This window comes from Balaenoptera musculus, chromosome 15 (genome assembly GCF_009873245.2).
Source record: "Balaenoptera musculus isolate JJ_BM4_2016_0621 chromosome 15, mBalMus1.pri.v3, whole genome shotgun sequence".
NCBI lineage: Eukaryota > Metazoa > Chordata > Mammalia > Artiodactyla > Balaenopteridae > Balaenoptera > Balaenoptera musculus.
Genome location: NC_045799.1, coordinates 30,884,739 through 30,902,141, shown reverse-complemented (window position 1 = coordinate 30,902,141; position 17,403 = coordinate 30,884,739). Strand labels below are relative to the sequence as shown.

Genomic DNA, 17,403 nt, shown 5'->3' with positions numbered 1-17,403 from the left:
CTTCAAAAGATGCTCAGGGGCTTCCCTGGTGGCGCAGTGGTTGAGAATCTGCCTGCCAATGCAGGGGACCCGGGTTCAAGCCCTGGTCTGGGAAGATCCCACATGCCGCGGAGCACCTAGGCCCGTGAGCCACAATTACTGAGCCTGCGCGTCTGGAGCCTGTGCTCCGCAACAAGAGAGGCCATGATAGTGAAAGGCCCGCGCACCGTGATGAAGAGTGGCCCCCGCTCGCCGCAACTAGAGAAAGCCCTCGCACAGAAACGAAGACCCAACACAGCCAAAAATAAATAAATAAATAAATAATTTTTTTAAAAAGGTGCTCAGACCAAAACCTAGGGGAAGTCTTCCTGCTGGACTGCCCATTAGCATTCAGCTGTCCCCTTTATATCCATTGTGAGGGTCTGCCTATGGTGCTGATGTCTCCTATGGGGTACACCCTGGCTGCGGTGCCCAGTTTCATTCCGCACGGCCATGCACAAGGCAGGCCTGGAGCCAACCCAAACACACTTCTTGGTGACTGAAGAAAGGAGGGCAGGGCAGCTCAGGCAGGGACCTTGGAGTGCAGTCTGGGCCCCTCTGGCTATAGGATGTGGGCAGGGGGGCAGTGAAGGGAGGCTAGAGGAGGTGGCCTTGGGGCTGGCCAGAGTGTGTGGGCATTCTGACCACAGGTGCAACACATATATGTATTTGTAGGTGGAGGGGCAGGCCCAGAGACAGTTGGGCCTCAGCCACAAGGCTGGGATGATGTTGGCTCAGTTCCTGGTCCATATCACTCTCAGCCAGGACTCATGTCTGCCACCTGATTACAGCAAATTGCTGGCAGAGGGCACTGGTTGCTGGGGGCCAACTGGCATCCGGAACACAGTATTCTGGCCTCTGTCCACTTGTCAGGCAGTGAGTCTACTCAAGGTCCCAGGCTGCTGGGGAGGCCAGCCTAGTGTGACGTACACAGAGGAGACAGCAGTGAGAAGCTGGCCTGAGCTTCTGGAGGTCAGTGGGGGACCCAGATGGAGGTGGTGTCCAGATAAGTGAGGCAGACTCAGATGCCATTCCCAACTTTTGGCAGCCCTCAGCCAACTTGTGCCCCCAAGGTCAAAGTAGTGTGCTGGGGACAGTGAGGCAGGAAGCAGCCTGGGTCCCCCGAGACGCTGCAGAGCCTTCTTGCTGAATGAGGAGCACATATTGCAATGTATTTATTTTGTTAAACCGCTGTGTGGTGTTTCTGTTATGTGCAGCCTAACTCAAATGAGTTAAGTGAGGCAGCATGTGAAGTGGGCAGAGTGGAGCCTGACATGTAGTCGGTACTCAATAAATCAGTAAATGTTGACAAGCATTAATGCAGAGGCAAGATAGGAGAAGGTGTCAGAGAGGCCTTGGTCAGTCCTGGAAAGCAGGTGGGGCCTTCTGGTCTGGCAGCAGCTCAGAGGCAGGGCGATGGACAGGCTGAACTTCTGCTTCCTGGTGTGTGCATGTTCATGTGTGCCAGCCTTTTATAGCAGTTACCCTAGAAATTGTGGCGGGGCCAGGCACACAGTACGTGAAGATGTGGGTTTGTGGCTAGAGTGTGTGTGTGTCTGTGTGTGAGTGAGTGATAGAGGCAGGAGAGAAGAAGAAAAATAAAGCACTACAATTCAGTATCCTGTAATAAACCATAATGGAAAAGAATATGAAAAAGAATATGTATATTATATATAACTGAATCACTTTGCTGTACACCAGAAACTAACACAACAACACTAACACAATCAACTGTACTTCAGAAAAAAAAAAAAAAACCTAAAAAATAAATAAATAAATAAGCAGCTGGCTGGATTTGAGGCCTGGCCCACCTGCCTAGCTGAGATGAGGGGCCACACCTTCAAGTCATTTCCCCTCCCCCTCCTCTGGCTGTCGGCAAAGGTGCTCATCACTCCACTCCCCAGCTCTGCTCTTCTCAGTGGCCCTCTGAGTTGGGGGGATTGCCTGCAGCCCCTCACATTGACCCCTTCCTCACACTCCCACCCTCCATTGCTCTTTACCCATTTCAGGGTGAGGCCTGCCCCACAGTGGCAGGCAGCCTGGTGTTTGCCCCTTCCAATCCCCGTTGATGCCCACCATCAGGATGCACGTGGTGTCTGATACTGACTCAATTTGGACAGCAGTTTCCATTTCCCACTCACCCAAGCCATGCAGGGTCCTGAATCACTGATGGGCAGCCTGGCTTGGGAAGCTCTGCTGCTTCTCACAGACATCAGGACCAACCCTCAGGTCCTGCTTAACACACCTCCAGGGACGGGGAGCTCGCTCCCCCAAGACAGCCCCATTGTTTTTTTTTCTTTTTTTAGCTGCATTGGGTCTTTGTTGCTGCATGCAGGCTTTCTCTAGTTGCAGCAACCTGGGGCTTCTCATTGCAGTGGCTTCTCTTATTGCGGAGCATGGGCCCTAGACCCACGGGTTTCAGTAGTTGCAGCACGCGGGCTCAGTAGTTGCAGCACATGGGCTCTAGGACACACAGGCTTCAGTAGTTGTAGCTCGCAGCCTCTAGAGTGCAGGCTCAGTAGTTGTGGCGCATGGGCTTAGTTGCTCCTTTGCATGTGGGATCTTCCCGAACCAGGGATCGAACCGTGTCCCCTGCCTTGGCAGGCAGATTCTTAACCACTGCACCACCAGGGAAGTCCCCCCATTGTTTTTTGTTTTGTTTTGTTAATTAATTAATTAATTTATGTAGCTGCGTTGGGTCTTCATTGCTGCGCGCAGGCTTTTTCTAGTTGCGGCAAGCGGGGGCTATTCTTTGTTGCAGTGTGCGGGCTTCTCATTGTGGTGGCTTCTCTTGTTGCAGTGCGCAGGCTTCAGTAGTTGTGGCACGCGGGCTCAGTAGTTGTGGTGCACGGGCTTAGTTGCTCCGCGGCATGTGGGATCTTCCTGGGCTAGGGCTCGAACCCGTGTCCCCTGCTTTGGCAGGTGGATTCTTAACCACTGTGCCACCAGGGAAGTCCCCCCCCCACTGGTTTTTGACAGCTGGAAACGCTTATTGATGATCTTTACGGACCCCCGAAACCTCAGGCCAGACCAGCTGGGCCACCGCCTACTTCTGGATGAGGGGAGGGCAATTAGATGGATTCTGCCAGCCCCAGGCAATGGATTTTTTGAATGTCTGATAAGAATGTTTAGCCGTTTCTCAAACTGTAGAGGAGGAAACTAAGAGGAAGAGGGGATCTGCCTTACTGAGAGTCCAGGTGGGCTGAGCTCGAGTGGCTATGGTTGCCCTAGAATTAAGGAGACCAAAGTAGGGCAAGCCTTATACTTCCATCCCCCTCCACCTCCCTGGGCCATCTCAGAGATGGCTTGCCCCATGTGGGTCACCAGACGGCCTCCTCCTCCTCTGTCTGCACCAACCCCCATCCACAGTCTTCTAACAGCTACTTTGGTGCAGTAGGACACCAGTCTCCTACACAGAGCAGCTGGGCTTTTCCCTTGTAACCCATCACCCAGGGGCATGTCCATGGGCAGAAAGTTTGGCCCCTTTCTTTTAATTAAGTGTTTTTAGGCTTATCCTTTTTACCTGTCTGGTCTTGTAATCCCCACATTGGCTCTAAGTAATAACAGCCATAGCAGACTTTTGTGTGGCACTTGATGTAGGCAGGCCCTATTCTTAGTGCTTTACATACACCAACTCATTTGATCCAATCCACAAGCCTTTGAAGGAGGGACTTTACTATCCCCATTTTGCAGATGAGGCACTGAGATCAAGTAACTTTCCTGATATTACACTTGTACTGAGTGAGGTGTGCATGTCCATAAATTTCAGCCTGTTTCATCCCCTCCCTTGTGTATCCCCTTCTCCCCCATTCCTTCAGGGTCACCAGAGAGACTGTTGGCCCACACCCTCAGCTCCCAGAGGCCATAATCCCAGCCCTGCTTACCTGATATAATCCAACCTTGGGAGCTCCCTTCCCACCCTGGTTGGATGATCTCCTTCCCTGGTATTTCCAATCCCAGCTCAGGAGGCCCCCGCCCTGAGCCCTCCCCTCAGGGAGCCCCAGGCCCCATGTCTTGGCTGGGCTCCAGAAGGACTAGGCAGTGTGTGATTCGTCCTTTCAAACGGCTGCTCTTCCTGCAGGGCTGAGAGCCAGGAGGCCCCACGAGGCAGCTCAGGCCCAGCCACGTGAGACCCTTTCCCCTCCCGCTGCCCCAGGCCCAGCTGACTCAGAGCCTGGCAGCTTCAGTCACCACCCCTCCCAGGGGTATGTGTGCTGGTATAGACTGGGTGGGGAGGAAGCAATCCTGGCAGCACTGCTCGGCACCCACATTCCCATGTGGGTTGGGTGGGAATGCTTCTTAGCTTCTGTCCCATAACCAACTGTCTACTTTGAACAATAGGCTGAATAACTTCATGTCATCCAACATTCTCTCAAGGCATGAATTTTAAGGCTGTAGAACAGCAACTTCTCCATCATTGCTCAACTTCCCTCTCCTGATTGTTTCCAGATTCCACATGGCTATAGACCTCCTTGTCTAAACATCCTTCCTTTCTGTACCACCAACAGTTTTATTGCTTCTGGAAAGTAGGGTGCCTGTGTGTTCAATTCCAGGGATAAAGACTTTTTAAAAATCATGTTTTCTAGGTGGTTGTGAGCTATTGTCACTGGAAGACTCAAGCCAGTGATCTACAGTCAGTTAACTCCAAAGAGTCACTTTAACTTTTTTCAGAATCTGACTTGAGAAACAATTAAGACTAAGATCAGTATTTCAACGTAGGAGAATCAGAAAACAGGCTGGAGCTCCTGCTACTGCCACATCACAGCATGTAGGTTCAGCACTTGACAGTTAACAGAGCTTTTTGCTATAAATAACCACATTTTCTGGTTGAGAGAGAAATTAAAATTTACCAGTCTTAATGAAAATATGGAGCAACAGAACTCTCAGACACTGCTGGTAGGAAGGTAAGTTGGTATAGCAACCCTTGGAGGACTATGTGGAAAACACACATGCTACAAGCCAGCAATTCCACTCCTGGTATAGTTCCACCACAATTTGAAATAGTCCCAAATTATTCATTGAGGGCAAAATGAAAATGTCCTATATCTTAATTGTGGTGGCAGTTACCAAACTGCATTCGTCAAAACTCACAGAACTGTATACACAAAAGGGTGAATTTTACCTTAATTTTTAAAAGATTTAAAGGCCAGGGAATTCCCTGGTGGTCCAATGGTTAGGACTCGGCACTTTCACTGCCATGAAAGTGGGTTCAATCCCTGGTCGGGGAACTAAGATCCACGTGGCATGGCAAAAATAAATAAAGGCCAGAAGAAAAAAATAGAATGAATAATTCAATTTAAGAATATATCCATATAGCTGATTTACTTTGTTATAAAGCAGAAACTAACACACCATTGTAAAGCAGTTATACTCCAATAAAGATGTTAAAAAAAAAGTCAAAAAAAAATTTCCCAACATTGACTATTGCCTTTTAAAAATTATTTGCAAATTTTCTAAGTAAAAAGGAATATCCCACAATTTAAAAAAACAAATATATCCATATAATGGAATACTACACAGCAATGAACAACAATAACTCTTGCTAAAAGAAACATGATGAATCTCAAAATCATTATACTGGGTGAAAAAAGCCAGACACAAAAGAGTATGATTTCATCTCTATGAAGCTCAAGAACAGGCAAAACTAATCTACCATGATAGAGGTCAAACTAGTGGTGACCACAGAGTGTGGGTAACTAGGAGGGAGCAGGAGGGAGCCTCCTGGGATGCTAGAAATGTCGACATCTTGAGCTGTGTGGTGCCTCGTCACATCTGTGCTTTATGCTTAAGATGTGTACCTTTGAGGAAATGTCAATCTTTCCCCAATTTAAAAAGAAAACATTTTTTAAATTGTCATTGCAAGTTATCTGGCGAGCAAATCCGATAATGCCCAGTGCCCAGCGATGCCTCCTGACTCTGCCAGGCCTGGCACAGGCTCACTTGGACCCTGCCCTGCACAGCTCTTTAACCATGTGAGTCGGCTGCACGTGGCTGTTCGCAGGCTCCTAGCCAGAGGTGGGAATTACTGCCCCGCCTTGGCCCAAGTAAAACAACCTTTAAAACTGGCTGGCAGCCCAGTATTTTAAACCACTTCCTTGCCTGATCCACTCCTCTTTATGAGCATCCAGGAATAAAGTTATAGCTTCTTTTCCTGGTGGAACAGGGGGTTGCAGCACCTCTGCCCCATCCCCGGAAATTCCCAGGGGCAGGGAGGTCTTGGCCCTACCCGAATTGGAGAGGTGAACCCTGGCGCCCCCTCTACCGACCCAGGCCTGCACCTCCCTCAAGGTAGATGTCAGCACCAGGGCCTTCTCTCAGGGAAGTTTCGTCCTCGCTTGACCAGGGTCCCTTCCCTGCCTTCCTCTTTCTTCTGTCTCCCCTGCAAAATGAGCTGAATACTGACCTGGTGTGCGTAGAAGACACTAGGTAAAAGTGTCTGGAGCAGACTGACAGCAGCTATGACTCTGATGGGTTATGAGCGGGGCAGATGTGGCTGCAGCTGTCAGCACCTGGCACAGTCTGGGCGGTGTTAGACACTCAGCACCCATTACTTTCTCCTCCCCATGTGGCCTGATCCAGATGGACAGAGTGGTAAGAGGACTCTCAGAGCAGAAGCCAGGCAGCCTAGCCCCACTACCTCGGTCCTCTGGGCCAGAGGTGGAAGATGAGTGGGAGAGTCCTGGGCAGCTGTAATACCTGGTCTGCTTGTATCTGCTGCATAACCTGGGGTAAGTGAATGCCCTCTGAGCATCCAGCTGCCTTCCTCCTCATCAAACCAGACCACTTGAGCACTCAGGGTGGTACAGGCAAGTCTCAGCATAACCGTGCCCAGGACTCACTCTCTCCCCTCCCTCTACTTCTCCCTCTTTCTCAGGCGTCTGCACAGATATTTTCCCTTTTCTGGGGCAAATCCTCACCCAAATAAAGCTGGTCTTGGTGTCAGCTGCCTGCTCAGTGGAGGGGGCTTCTGGAGGCTTCCAGAGTTCCTCTTCCTGAGTAGAAGTCCAGCCCCCAAGATACCGGCCCTCCCACAGGTTGTGCCCTTGCAGGGGGCTCTAGACCAAGAGTGAAGACCAAGCCTTGGAGCATAAGAAACTTGGGGTGGGCAGGGGGACAAGCTAGAGAGACCAGGTAAGTGTCCTTTAGACCCAGCCTGGGAATCTCAAGTCCCTTCTTATTGCTCTGGCAAGAAATAGCCTGTTTTCCCATCTGCAAAACGGAGCAAATAATCATGACAAGGTAGATGAACTTTGACAGAAAGCAGTAATGACACCTGACATGTTGTGTGTGCACTCTGTATCAGGCAGCGTCTTAGTTGTACATTTGCAAAGGATTCCCTACAATCACAGCTCATGGTTGAGGGGGAGAGTTATTTGCTGTGGTATTCCGAGAGGATTTCCTGACACACCCAGGTTTGGCCTGGGACTGGTTCTCCCAGATTGGCCCTTTCCCACTCTCTTGATCTTGAACTTGGCACCTCCTAGGTGGTGGAACCTCTGCTGGGTGCTGGGGATACTGAAAGGAAAGTCATTTCCCTGATAGGGCAGGGAGGCTTCTGGGAGGAATTAACATTTGAAACCGAATCTTAAAAGAGGAAAAGCAGATTGGGGAGAGCATTCCTGAGGATAATACAGCAGATGCAAAGACAAGGAAATGTGAACAACAACTCTGTTGCTGGGATTTGATTCAGCAAGAGGTGAGGAATGAGGCTGGGGAGGGCCTAGATCCTAAAGGGCTATGAGACTTTTAAGTTTATCTGAGGGCAATGGTGAGCCACTGATAATTCTAGAGGAGAGAACTGATGGCATCACTCTTGCCTTTTTGGTGCAGAATTTAGGAAGGGTGAGCCCAGAAATGCTTGAGCAGCCAGATGAGGGAAATGGGGAGGCTGAATCCAAAATCTTGGCAAGACTTGGGAAGAGGGTATGAGGCCACCTTCCCAGGAGTCTTCCAGCCTCAATCTGCTGACTTGCCCCTGCCATATTCCACCATCAGTGTCTGCCGCAGTCTTGTCAAGGGCTCCACAGGACACATGCTGCCTTACTCAACTTGCTCAGTGCTTTATTGAACCAAGACCCTACCAGATGACTCATCAGGGCCTTCAAGAAGCCCTGCCCATTTCCTGAGATTCAGAATCCAGAGGTGGCTGGCCTTGGTTTAGCTGCTTCCATGACATTTCCTTTTGAATATCTCCAAACCTTAAAGTGTAAAGACTTTGTCCACACAGACACACGTATACTCCTGCTGCAGGCTGTCATCCTCACTGAGACACTTTCAACTCAGCGGTTTGTGGACAAGGCATTGTGCATCCGTGGCCATCCGTCCATCCACTCTTCCATTCGTCCATCTGTCCATCCATGACAAGACAGCAGCAAGTTCTGACATGGTTCAGGTCCCAGGGTTCACAGCAGTGAGGGCTGGGCTTCCAGTGGGCTCAGGATGCAGGCCTTAGCCCTCACCCAAGGGCCTCCGCAGATAATAACATCCCTTTCTGAGGCAACAGAAGCCAGGGCCAAGTGGGTTATGAAAGTTTGAGTCTTTAACCCCAACTGGGCGGGGGAACCTAAACCTTAGCCTGTGACTATCCTGAGATGGGCAAAAAAAAAAAAAAAAAAAAAAAGACAAATCAAGCATACAGATAACACTGAAACAGGAAAGAGTAAGAGCTCATGTCTGTGCTGGAGGTGTTCATATGGAGGGACAGGAAAGAGGAAAAGAGAAAGGGGAACATGGCGCACACACTCAGGAGTGCTGTCGAGGGCCTGGGGCACAGTGCTGACTCCTAGGGCAGGGAGGAGTACAGCTGTGGCCCATCCTAGGGGGCTGTAGCTTTCTCTCAGCCTCATACATACAAACAAAGCCCCTAGAAAAAAGGGGGCTTTTCTGGATACAGGAAGACAAAGGGTTAACCCAAACAATAAAGAAAAAAAAAAAGAGAAAAGGCTCCTGCTAGACACAAAATACTTCCTTTGAACTAGACTTAATCCAATTTCACTAAGTCAGCAGGCTGGGCTCTTCCAGGGGTGCCAGGGGTGGGGGCGTGGGTGTCACCAGGATACGGAGTATGACTGGAGTGAGACAGGGGATCAGCACTGGGGCAGACAGACAGGACACCCTCACCATCTTTCGCCCAGACAGCAGACCCTCAGCCCTGTAAGCCACCGGGCAGCTGACGCCCAGGCCGCACAAAGCAAGAAAGGCGGGTGGGACAGTTGCCAGCACTTCACTGGTCCTGCAGGCGGCTGCAGAGCTCCCGCCGGCTCCGCTCGCCAGCCCAGCTACGCGTCTTGAGGCGGAAGGTCTTCAGCTCATCCTTGAAGGCCTCATGGTTCATGGGCCGGTAGTCCTGAGGCTCACAAAAGGTCTAGGGCAGGATGGGATGGGTTGATCAATACGGGGAAATGGGCAACTTCCAGGGTGGGGGGGGGACCCAGTCCTCCCTACTCCTTCTCCTAGGGCTACCGCCTGGCCGAGCCCTTTCCCTGTAGCCCAGCCCTCCCACGGAGGCTATGGCCACCCCCACCCATGGTACCGGGTGCTGTGGGAAGAACTCCTTGTAGCCGCCTTTGAGGATATACATCTCAGGATAGTAGAGGCTGGGGTAGTCGTTGGAGGCTCTGTCCCGTTCCCGGATGAAACGGCACCTGGGACCAGCAGGGGTGTGCGGTTCAGAGCTGGGCGTGCAGTGGGGTGTACATCAGGGGACCTGGTCCCCGAGCCCACTCCTTTGAGGGCCTTGGGGAACCACAGAAGGCTTGAGTGGAGGAATGTCAGCCACAAGAACACTTTTAGATCAGTCTGGCTAACTGGGTATAGACGAGGTTGGGGAGATAGAAGGAACGAAGCAAATCAAGGGGGTTCTGTGTCCAGAAGACAGTTGCACAATCTCTGTCAGAGACATTTCTCCTGGGCTGAGAAAGGGAGGCAGAAAGGAGAGAAGTGGACAAAGTTCAAGAGGTAGATTCAGAAGGTCTGGACAAGGCTTGGTGAGGAGGAGGTGGAGAGAGGAAACGACGATTGAACTCTGGAAGGGTCAGTGTCACTGAGGACTGGGACAGGGCCCTTGGACTTTAAGGACACTGATGGAGACTTAGAGTTAGGTTTTGGGGGGGAGGGGCGGCAATGGACAGAGGGTAGATGGGAGGCCTGTTGGGAAGGACAGTGAGAAGGAGACAGGAGGAGGGTGCCATGCACAGGGAAGCGGGGATGAGGTCTGCTCCAAGGTATCAGGTGAGACAACAGGTCTAGGCCCAGAAGGGGCCATGGCTGGGCTTGGGCCTCTTAGCCATTGGATGGCTCCAGCACCCACAATCCTGGGCGAGGAAGGTCAGGAGCAGCACTAGCTGGCTGGGCGGAGCTGGGACTCACATGCGGGGCCCCCGCTCAGATGAAAATTCACAGTGGAAAACGAGGATGATTCTCTTGTCCAGGCTACAGGGTGTGATGGGGCTCTGTAGCAGGAAGGTCTCAGCATCCCTTTCCAGAGGCAGGTTCACAGCAGTCTGCCGAAGGAGCCAGAGGTCAGGCCACAGCCCTAGGCCTGGGCGGGAGACCCTGCCCTATGCGGTCCCCATCTTTCAAATGAGTGACCCCACCCCTCTTGAGGGGCAGAATCCCATGAGAGGGTGCACCCATCCCCTACTGATTCATCCTCCGGGCAGAGGAAGGATAGAACTGGGTGAGTCTTCAGGGCCTCTCCCGTCACCCTGCCTCACCTTGATGTGCCCGCCTTCATACTCGTAGGGGTATCTGCAGTCCACAATCACAAACCTCTCCACGATGTTGCTGAACTTGCCTGTCAGCAGGGCCACCATCTGTAGGAGGCCACGGAGGTGGGTTCCAGCAGTTCAGGCTGGCAGGCAGGGGCTGACCCATGCGCGTAGCCTGACCCCAGGGGAGGTTAACAGGCAAACAGAAGTCCCAAATGCACCAGAAAATAGCTCATGCCTGCATACCGTTTCTGGTGAGATGTACTTGAGGTCTTGGTGCTTTCCATCCACAGTCTGTAGGAGAAAGGCCTGAAGGGAAGAGGAGAGAGAGGGAAGAGAGAAAGTGAGATTGGTAAAATGGAAAAGATGGAGTTTTTTCCCAAGCCCAAAGGCCACACCTGCTTTGACCTTCAAATTCAGCTCTGGTTCCCATAGCAACCAAGAGAGGCCGCTAGGGTCTGATCCCCAGGGAACAACCTTTCAAGGGGAAATGAAGATGGGGAGAAGAGATGAACCCCCACGCCTCCTGCCCCCATGTTTTGCCAAGCAAGCCCCAGGATGAGGCCCAAAGAAGTTCCAAGCAAGATGTTATAGTTTGGAAATGTTTTCCAAGGTTGAGACACCACTGATGCCCTGTACAGATTTGGGTAGAGTCAGGCTATCAAGGAGAGTGAGAGAGAGAGGAGTCTAGATGAGAATAAAGGATAAGATGCAAAGGACAAAGCGAGGGGCCTCTGGGGAGAGAGGGAGTTGCTGAAGCAGCTGCTGGGCTCAGGGGCCACAGTCAGTAAGGGATCGAGCCTCCTGAGGGATCCCACTGCTAGTACCTTGGAGTAATCCCCGATCAGTTCTCGGTGGTCACTGTCCAGGATGTTCTCAATCTCGTCATGACACAAGGACTTTGAGCGGAGAACGCGGGCTTTCTGTGAGGCAGGTGGCAGCCAGGGTCAGGGGTGAGGCTGCCCCTCAGTGCCCCGTCTGGCTAGGACCCCCCTTCCCTGCACCCTGTCCTCTGCCACAAACCCGGCTGAGAAGGACTTGCAGGGTGGACTTGGAGGGTGGCAGCTCAGCCCTGCCAAGCCCAGTCCCGCCCTAGAAGGAGGGCACTCACGGGTTCCTCAGCCTCCTGCTGCTCCTCCTCTGGAGGGGTTACGCTCCGTCTCCGCTTGCTCTGTATGGGCAGGTCCCTGTCCTGGGGCCGCTCCAGCCTCTTGAGGATGGGCCGGATCACGCTGCAGGGCATGGATGGAGAGCGGAAGAGCCGCTGGCACTTGCTGTACATGATGAGGTCCTGGCAGAGGTGGCAGGTCTGGGGTCAGAGTTTCCAGCCCCTGCTCTCCACCCCAAATCCCACCTGGAGGGTAGGGCCCCACCCCTCCAAATTCTGAGGGGCCTCTCCAGAGGCTCACCTGCTCCTTTTCCTTTTCTGAGGTCTTGACCAGCGGGGCACTAATGAGGCTCTCCATGCCTGGGGGTACTACATCATCCTCCTGAGGCCAAATCAGCAAGGATATGGTTACATTCGCAGGCAAAGGTCCAACCTCTAAGGCCCCGAGTCCTCCAGGACAGCCTTCCCAGTTCTCCCAGCAAACTCCAGGCCAGCAGCCCTCCCTGACCCTGCTCACACCTCCCTCGCTTTGCCCGAGCACAGGGCAGCCCCCCAGAACTAGGAAGCTGCAGGGCCCCACTCGCTGCAGGGGCTTGCATAGAACTGTGAGAAGTGTGGCCATGCAGGAGGACCAGGCTTCCCTCTGCCCTGCCAATCCGCCCTTCACTGCAGCACCAGCCACCTCCTCTTCTCTGATTGGCCAGAGGTCAGGCTGTGACTCAGTTACCTCCAATTCTTCTTCTGACATTGAAATGAGGTCATAGTCTTGCTGTAGGAGCTCAGAGCTCTCCCCTTTTCGGAAATCCCAGGGAGGGAGAGGTAGGGGGCCTGACAGGGCAAGGCTGTTTACCTTTAAGTCACTCTCCAGGATATCCACGAATCCATCATCTTCCTCGGCAGCCCCCTTGGTTGGGGTGAGGGAGAAGCAGCATCGGGCCAGGGGAGTCAGTTCCTCTACTTCCATCTTCCGCTCAGGGGTGAGACACTGTGTGGGTGACGAATAGACACAGATGACTCAGGGGTGGGGCCCTGAGGCAGTCCCCACCCCAAACTTTCTGAGAAAAGTTTCCCAATGCCTCAGGGCTCAGGATCACCCTCAAGTCCCCCAGGCTGCCTTCACAGGCACCTGCCCTGCATGCATGCTGCCCTGCATGGGTCAGCTCTCCTGATATACCATCAGGTCGGGAGCCGAGCTTGGCCTCTGGGCAAAGGCTTCTCTGCGGCTGGCCCACTCTGCCAGGGCATGGGTGTGGCTGGGATGTGTGGGCTTCCCCGGCATCTTGAAGACAAATCCATCCTGCGGGCAATACAGGGAGCGGAGGGGGTGCATGATCAAATGCCAGAGAACCATCCCAGCAAGCCCCCTTCTCTCCCTGGAGTGCTCCCACTCTGGCCTTCTGGAAGCGCACATTCTCTTTGTCCTCCCTAGAGCTGTGGGCAGCTCGGCCACATGCTTCACTCTTCCTCCAGGTGCCAGGCGCTTGGGAGTTGGTGATGTTCCGTAGCACAGGGCTGTGGCCCAGAAGCCTCCCCTAGAGAGCCAGGAGGGCAGCAGGTACAGAAGGCTGCATTCCTCTGGTGCCAGCCCAGGCCCTACCTTCTCCCATCCCTCCTCCAACTCCCCCAGCTCCCCTGTCCACCTCCAAAGCCCCAGCTCCCACAGCCAGACCAGGGACACCCAACCGATTCAAGTCTACCCTCTGGGAACCAACCCCAGGTCCCTCCTGCCCCTCCACAATTCTGGCCAGCAAGCCCGAGCCTCCTGATGGGCCTCAAGGACACTCACCGGCAAGGACTGGAAGCGTCGGATAGAAAACTGCTCACTGCAGAAGGAAACAGAGACACCTCAGGGCTGAAGAGTTGGGCTGTGACACAGAGCATGCAGGGTGCCCCTCCACCACAGAGCCCTGTGCACCCCTTCGGGAGGACCTGGGAAAGCACCCTCCCCGGGCCTACTCCACCCACACGGGGCAGGGGAGCCTGCGTGAGGAAGGCCCGAGCACTTACTTTCGAATAACTCGGCTGGCTGCCTGGATGGCCTGTTCAAATCTAGGAGAGAGAAGGGTCCCATGCAACCCAGCTCCCCTCATAGCCCATCGCCCACCCCCAGCATTAGGTTTTTAGTCCACAGGGCCAGGACCAGGGCTCAGGCCAGGGGAAAGAGGAGGGAGGAAGAATGCAGACTATCAGGGGGCCCAGGTATAGGGGAAGGGGAGATGAGAGGCAGCCTGGGATTTTAAAGGCTGCCCTGAATGGAGGAGGCCTGGAGAATGGCAGTGACAGAGACAGCTGGGGTAGGTTGCAGGGTGGCTGAGGAGTTACCAAGGCAACAGTCTCACCAGCCTGCCCACAGGCCTTCCACCTGTATGCAAATCACCTCAGCAGGGCCATATGGCTGCCAGGAAAGGCATCCATCCATCCCATGATGACAGGCCTTGTCCTGACAATGTGGATGTCTCCAGGGCCTGGATGCCAGAAAGGCTGGGCTTCCCTCCCTTGTGTGGGACTGTCCTGGCTCCTCCAGGACAGGGGCCTGGTTCAGTCTGCTGTACCAGACCCCCTAGTGACAAATGTGCAGGGTCACAACCTCTCCTCCCTCCTGTGGAATTTTCCAGGACCCAGCCTCTGTCCTACCCCCTCCTCCTGCCTTAGAAGAGGCCAGCAGGCAAAGAATTCCAACAGATGTTCCTTCTGAGGCTAGCTATGTTACCAGAGACCACCTGCCAGGCAGGGCTTTTGTGTGTCTATGTACACACACACACACACACACACACACACACACACACACACACTTCTTTCTGTGTAACCATCAAAGCAGGTGCAGTGGTGGTGGGGGGAACTGAGGGCTAAAGTGTCAGGGGGATGCCCCTGCCCCGAGTGGGGGGTGGCTGTGCCCAGCCAACCTGGCATCAGGATGACCAATTTAATTGGCTTGGTTTTCAATCTGCACCTGGGCCCTGGGGGTAAAGCAGGGACAGTCCTGTGTTACCATCAAAACCCAACCTGCAGTCCCCACACCACCACCCAGTGCTCTCCCCATTTCCTGTTTATGAACAAACCTGCAGCCCAGCCCAGTCTGATCAAAGGCAATGGGAGGAAAGACAGCCACTGCCCTAAACCCAAAGCCATAGTCCCTTAGCCCAGGCCAGGGATGCCCAGCTGTTCCCAGTAATGCCTGACAGCTGCTCTCCCTGCTGGGGCATGATCAGCTGGATGGGAACAGCTGTGCTCTGGAAGGTACTACTCATGCCCCACAACCAAGAAGCAGGGAACTGTGCTGAGCAGAGCCCACCAACTTCTCTACTCCCCCTCACAAAGGGCCTGGTCCAGGGGTTGGCCAGAGGGTCAAATGTCACTGAAACCAGAGGTTACTGATAGGATGGCCAAGGGCCAAACCAGCTTGCAGCAACTGTTTTGTTTGGCCTAAAGTAAATTAAAAACTTTGAATTAGTTGGACCATATTTTCCTACCACCCCAGCCCTGAACCCACTCTAAGCTGCTCCCATGAGAGCAGACCCTTCCCTGAGAGAAGGAGCAGAATTCCAGGACATGGGAAGGTCAATTAGTGCCCCCACTGGGGATCCAGAGAGGTCTGTCTGCTCTCCCAGGCTTCCCAGTGAGTTTAGGGTAGAACTGAGATTCCCCAGGGCAGGTTCCCCCTCCTTGGCAGTGTGGTCCCTCTTCTCTACTCACGTCTGCTCCACCACCTGGGGGTCCATAGGGCTGGGAGAGTCCATGCACAGACCTGGGGACAGAGTGCATTGGTTTGAAAGTGGTGGCATTTCCTGCACACTTTCCCCCACCATGTCCCAACCCTATTCAGAAAAGGGAAAAAAACCTGTTGTTATTTTAGGTCTTGACACATTAAAAAATGAAACAAAACCCACCCATGGACCCCAAGGGCTGACACACTGCCAAATCACACAGGGCTCCACTCCCTGTTTACTATGGAAACTCCTCCCTGTAGGCTTTAAACCAGAACTCTGCTAAGCATTTTTCTTGAACTGGTTTAAAATAATCTGTTCTAGAAGAGATAATGGCTTTTTAAAGGAAAAAGTTAAAGCTGAAGGCAAGTGAATGTTATAAAATGACAGACTTTCAGCCCTAATGCCTCCCAGGTGGGGCTGTGGTTCAGGACTTTGGCGCCTGGTTTTAAATAGGTAAGATCTCATCTCCCGCAGAGGACCCCACCCAACACCCGCCTTGCCCAGCCAGTCTGTGCTGGGCGTGGTAAGCCCCACCAGAAGTGGGCAGAGAGAGGCTGCTGGGCCCACCAGGTTGTGGTAAGGATGTTAGTCTGATCAGTAGGGAAGTGGGGAGGCTCAGGCAGCCCCCCAAACTCCCCTGGCACCCCTGGGCCTCACCTGCATCAGAAGATTCAGAGGACTCAGACGACAGGGAGGATTCAGACGCCCGACGGGACAGGGATAGGCATGTGAGCAGGCTGCCTACCTGACTCTTTGGGGTCTCGCTGGGAAGGGAGCAGGGACCCAGGGAAGGAGAAAGGTAAATGTGGGGCTCAAGGGCTGGCCGGCCCATGTTCCCACCAGCCACCCACCTCTGAAGGGCCCATCCAGCCTCTGAACTGTCCCAGGGAGGTGATGGCATCAAGGGCCTACCCTCTTCTCAGGCCTTCTACAGAGACTCTAAGTGTCTTCTCTTTGTTGATTGATTTAACGTTCTTCTGGGTGCAGGGGAAGGTGAACTCAGAGCAAGAGCAAGGAGGTAGGCTGGAGGAGGTGGGCTGGGATCATCCTGGGGGATTGTGGGGCAGCAGACAGCCCTGGAGGGCCTTCCCCTAAACTCTTCAGGCCCCTACCCATCCACAAGCCTTTCTGGAGGAATGGCCAAGACTTTGGTCTTTATTGCTCCAAGGACAACCCAGGCTGGAGCTGCAGGCTTGCTTGGGGAGCAGGACCAGAGTTTAACCCCTTAACCCCAGGAAAGAACTGGGGTGGAGGGAACAGGGCCACCCTCAAGTTCCCCCTCCAGACTCAGAATCCCCTGCCTGGGGCAAAATGGTGGAGATTTGGGCTGAGATTAGGAAGGCAGCATGGTGGAGGTGGGGAAGAGGGTCTCCAGAGGCTTGTGCGGGCCAAGAACAAGTCACCTGAAGGGTGTGAACAGCACAGCCCTAGTCCTGGGCCCCTGAAGCAGTCTCTGTCCCGGATGCCTCCCCATTTGGCACCCAGGCAGGGCTCCCAAGAGGCCTGGGACTAAACCCTAATGCGGGCCTCTCACCCCACACCCAGCATCCTTGGGGCGCCCTACCTGCCGAGCCCGGCGAGGTCGTGCATGGTCTGGGTGAGGGTGGTGACCGGCGAGGAAGCGGCGGCGCGCTTCGGAGACCCTAGGAGGCCATGAGCCCCCAGCCGGAGGCCTGGGAGGTGGCCGGGACGCTGGGCGCCACCGCGCACGCCGGCCGGACTGAGAGTTGAGGCTGCCGCGGGCTCCGGCTGGGGCAGCTCCATCTCGGTGGGGCGGGAGGGCTGGGCGAAGGGCGACCCACAGACGCCGGGCACAGCTGGCCGGGCCGGGGTAGGGAGCCGGCCCGGGGTGGAGGGGGGA

At 53.9% G+C, this 17,403-nt stretch overlaps 1 protein-coding gene across 1 annotated transcript; it reads right to left on the bottom strand.

Annotated features, from left to right (window-relative positions):
* Positions 1 to 8,061: 8,061 nt before the first annotated feature.
* CDC25B (cell division cycle 25B) lies at positions 8,062 to 17,403 on the bottom strand. Its single transcript, XM_036826982.1, has 16 exons — positions 17,107 to 17,403; positions 16,200 to 16,306; positions 15,529 to 15,580; positions 13,843 to 13,884; positions 13,622 to 13,658; positions 13,245 to 13,367; positions 13,010 to 13,132; positions 12,686 to 12,820; positions 12,137 to 12,217; positions 11,839 to 12,018; positions 11,555 to 11,650; positions 10,974 to 11,036; positions 10,734 to 10,832; positions 10,387 to 10,520; positions 9,551 to 9,662; positions 8,062 to 9,382 (listed from the first exon to the last, which is right to left on the bottom strand). Exons 1-16 carry the CDS (start codon positions 17,304 to 17,306, stop codon positions 9,242 to 9,244), a joined length of 1,725 nt encoding a protein of 574 aa, XP_036682877.1. The 5' UTR covers positions 17,307 to 17,403; the 3' UTR covers positions 8,062 to 9,241.

Bases quoted from the DNA above. Each gene is read 5' to 3' on its own strand.
- CDC25B (XM_036826982.1), bottom strand. From the start codon at position 17,306: ATGGAGCTGCCCCAGCCGGAGCCCGCGGCAGCCTCAACTCTCAGTCCG. The intron at 16,307-17,106 runs GTAGGGCGCCCC...CTCCCTTCCCAG, and splicing joins GACCTCGCCGGGCTCGGCAG to CGAGACCCCAAAGAGTCAGG. The intron at 11,037-11,554 runs GTACTAGCAGTG...TCTTCCCTTCAG, and splicing joins TGATCGGGGATTACTCCAAG to GCCTTTCTCCTACAGACTGT.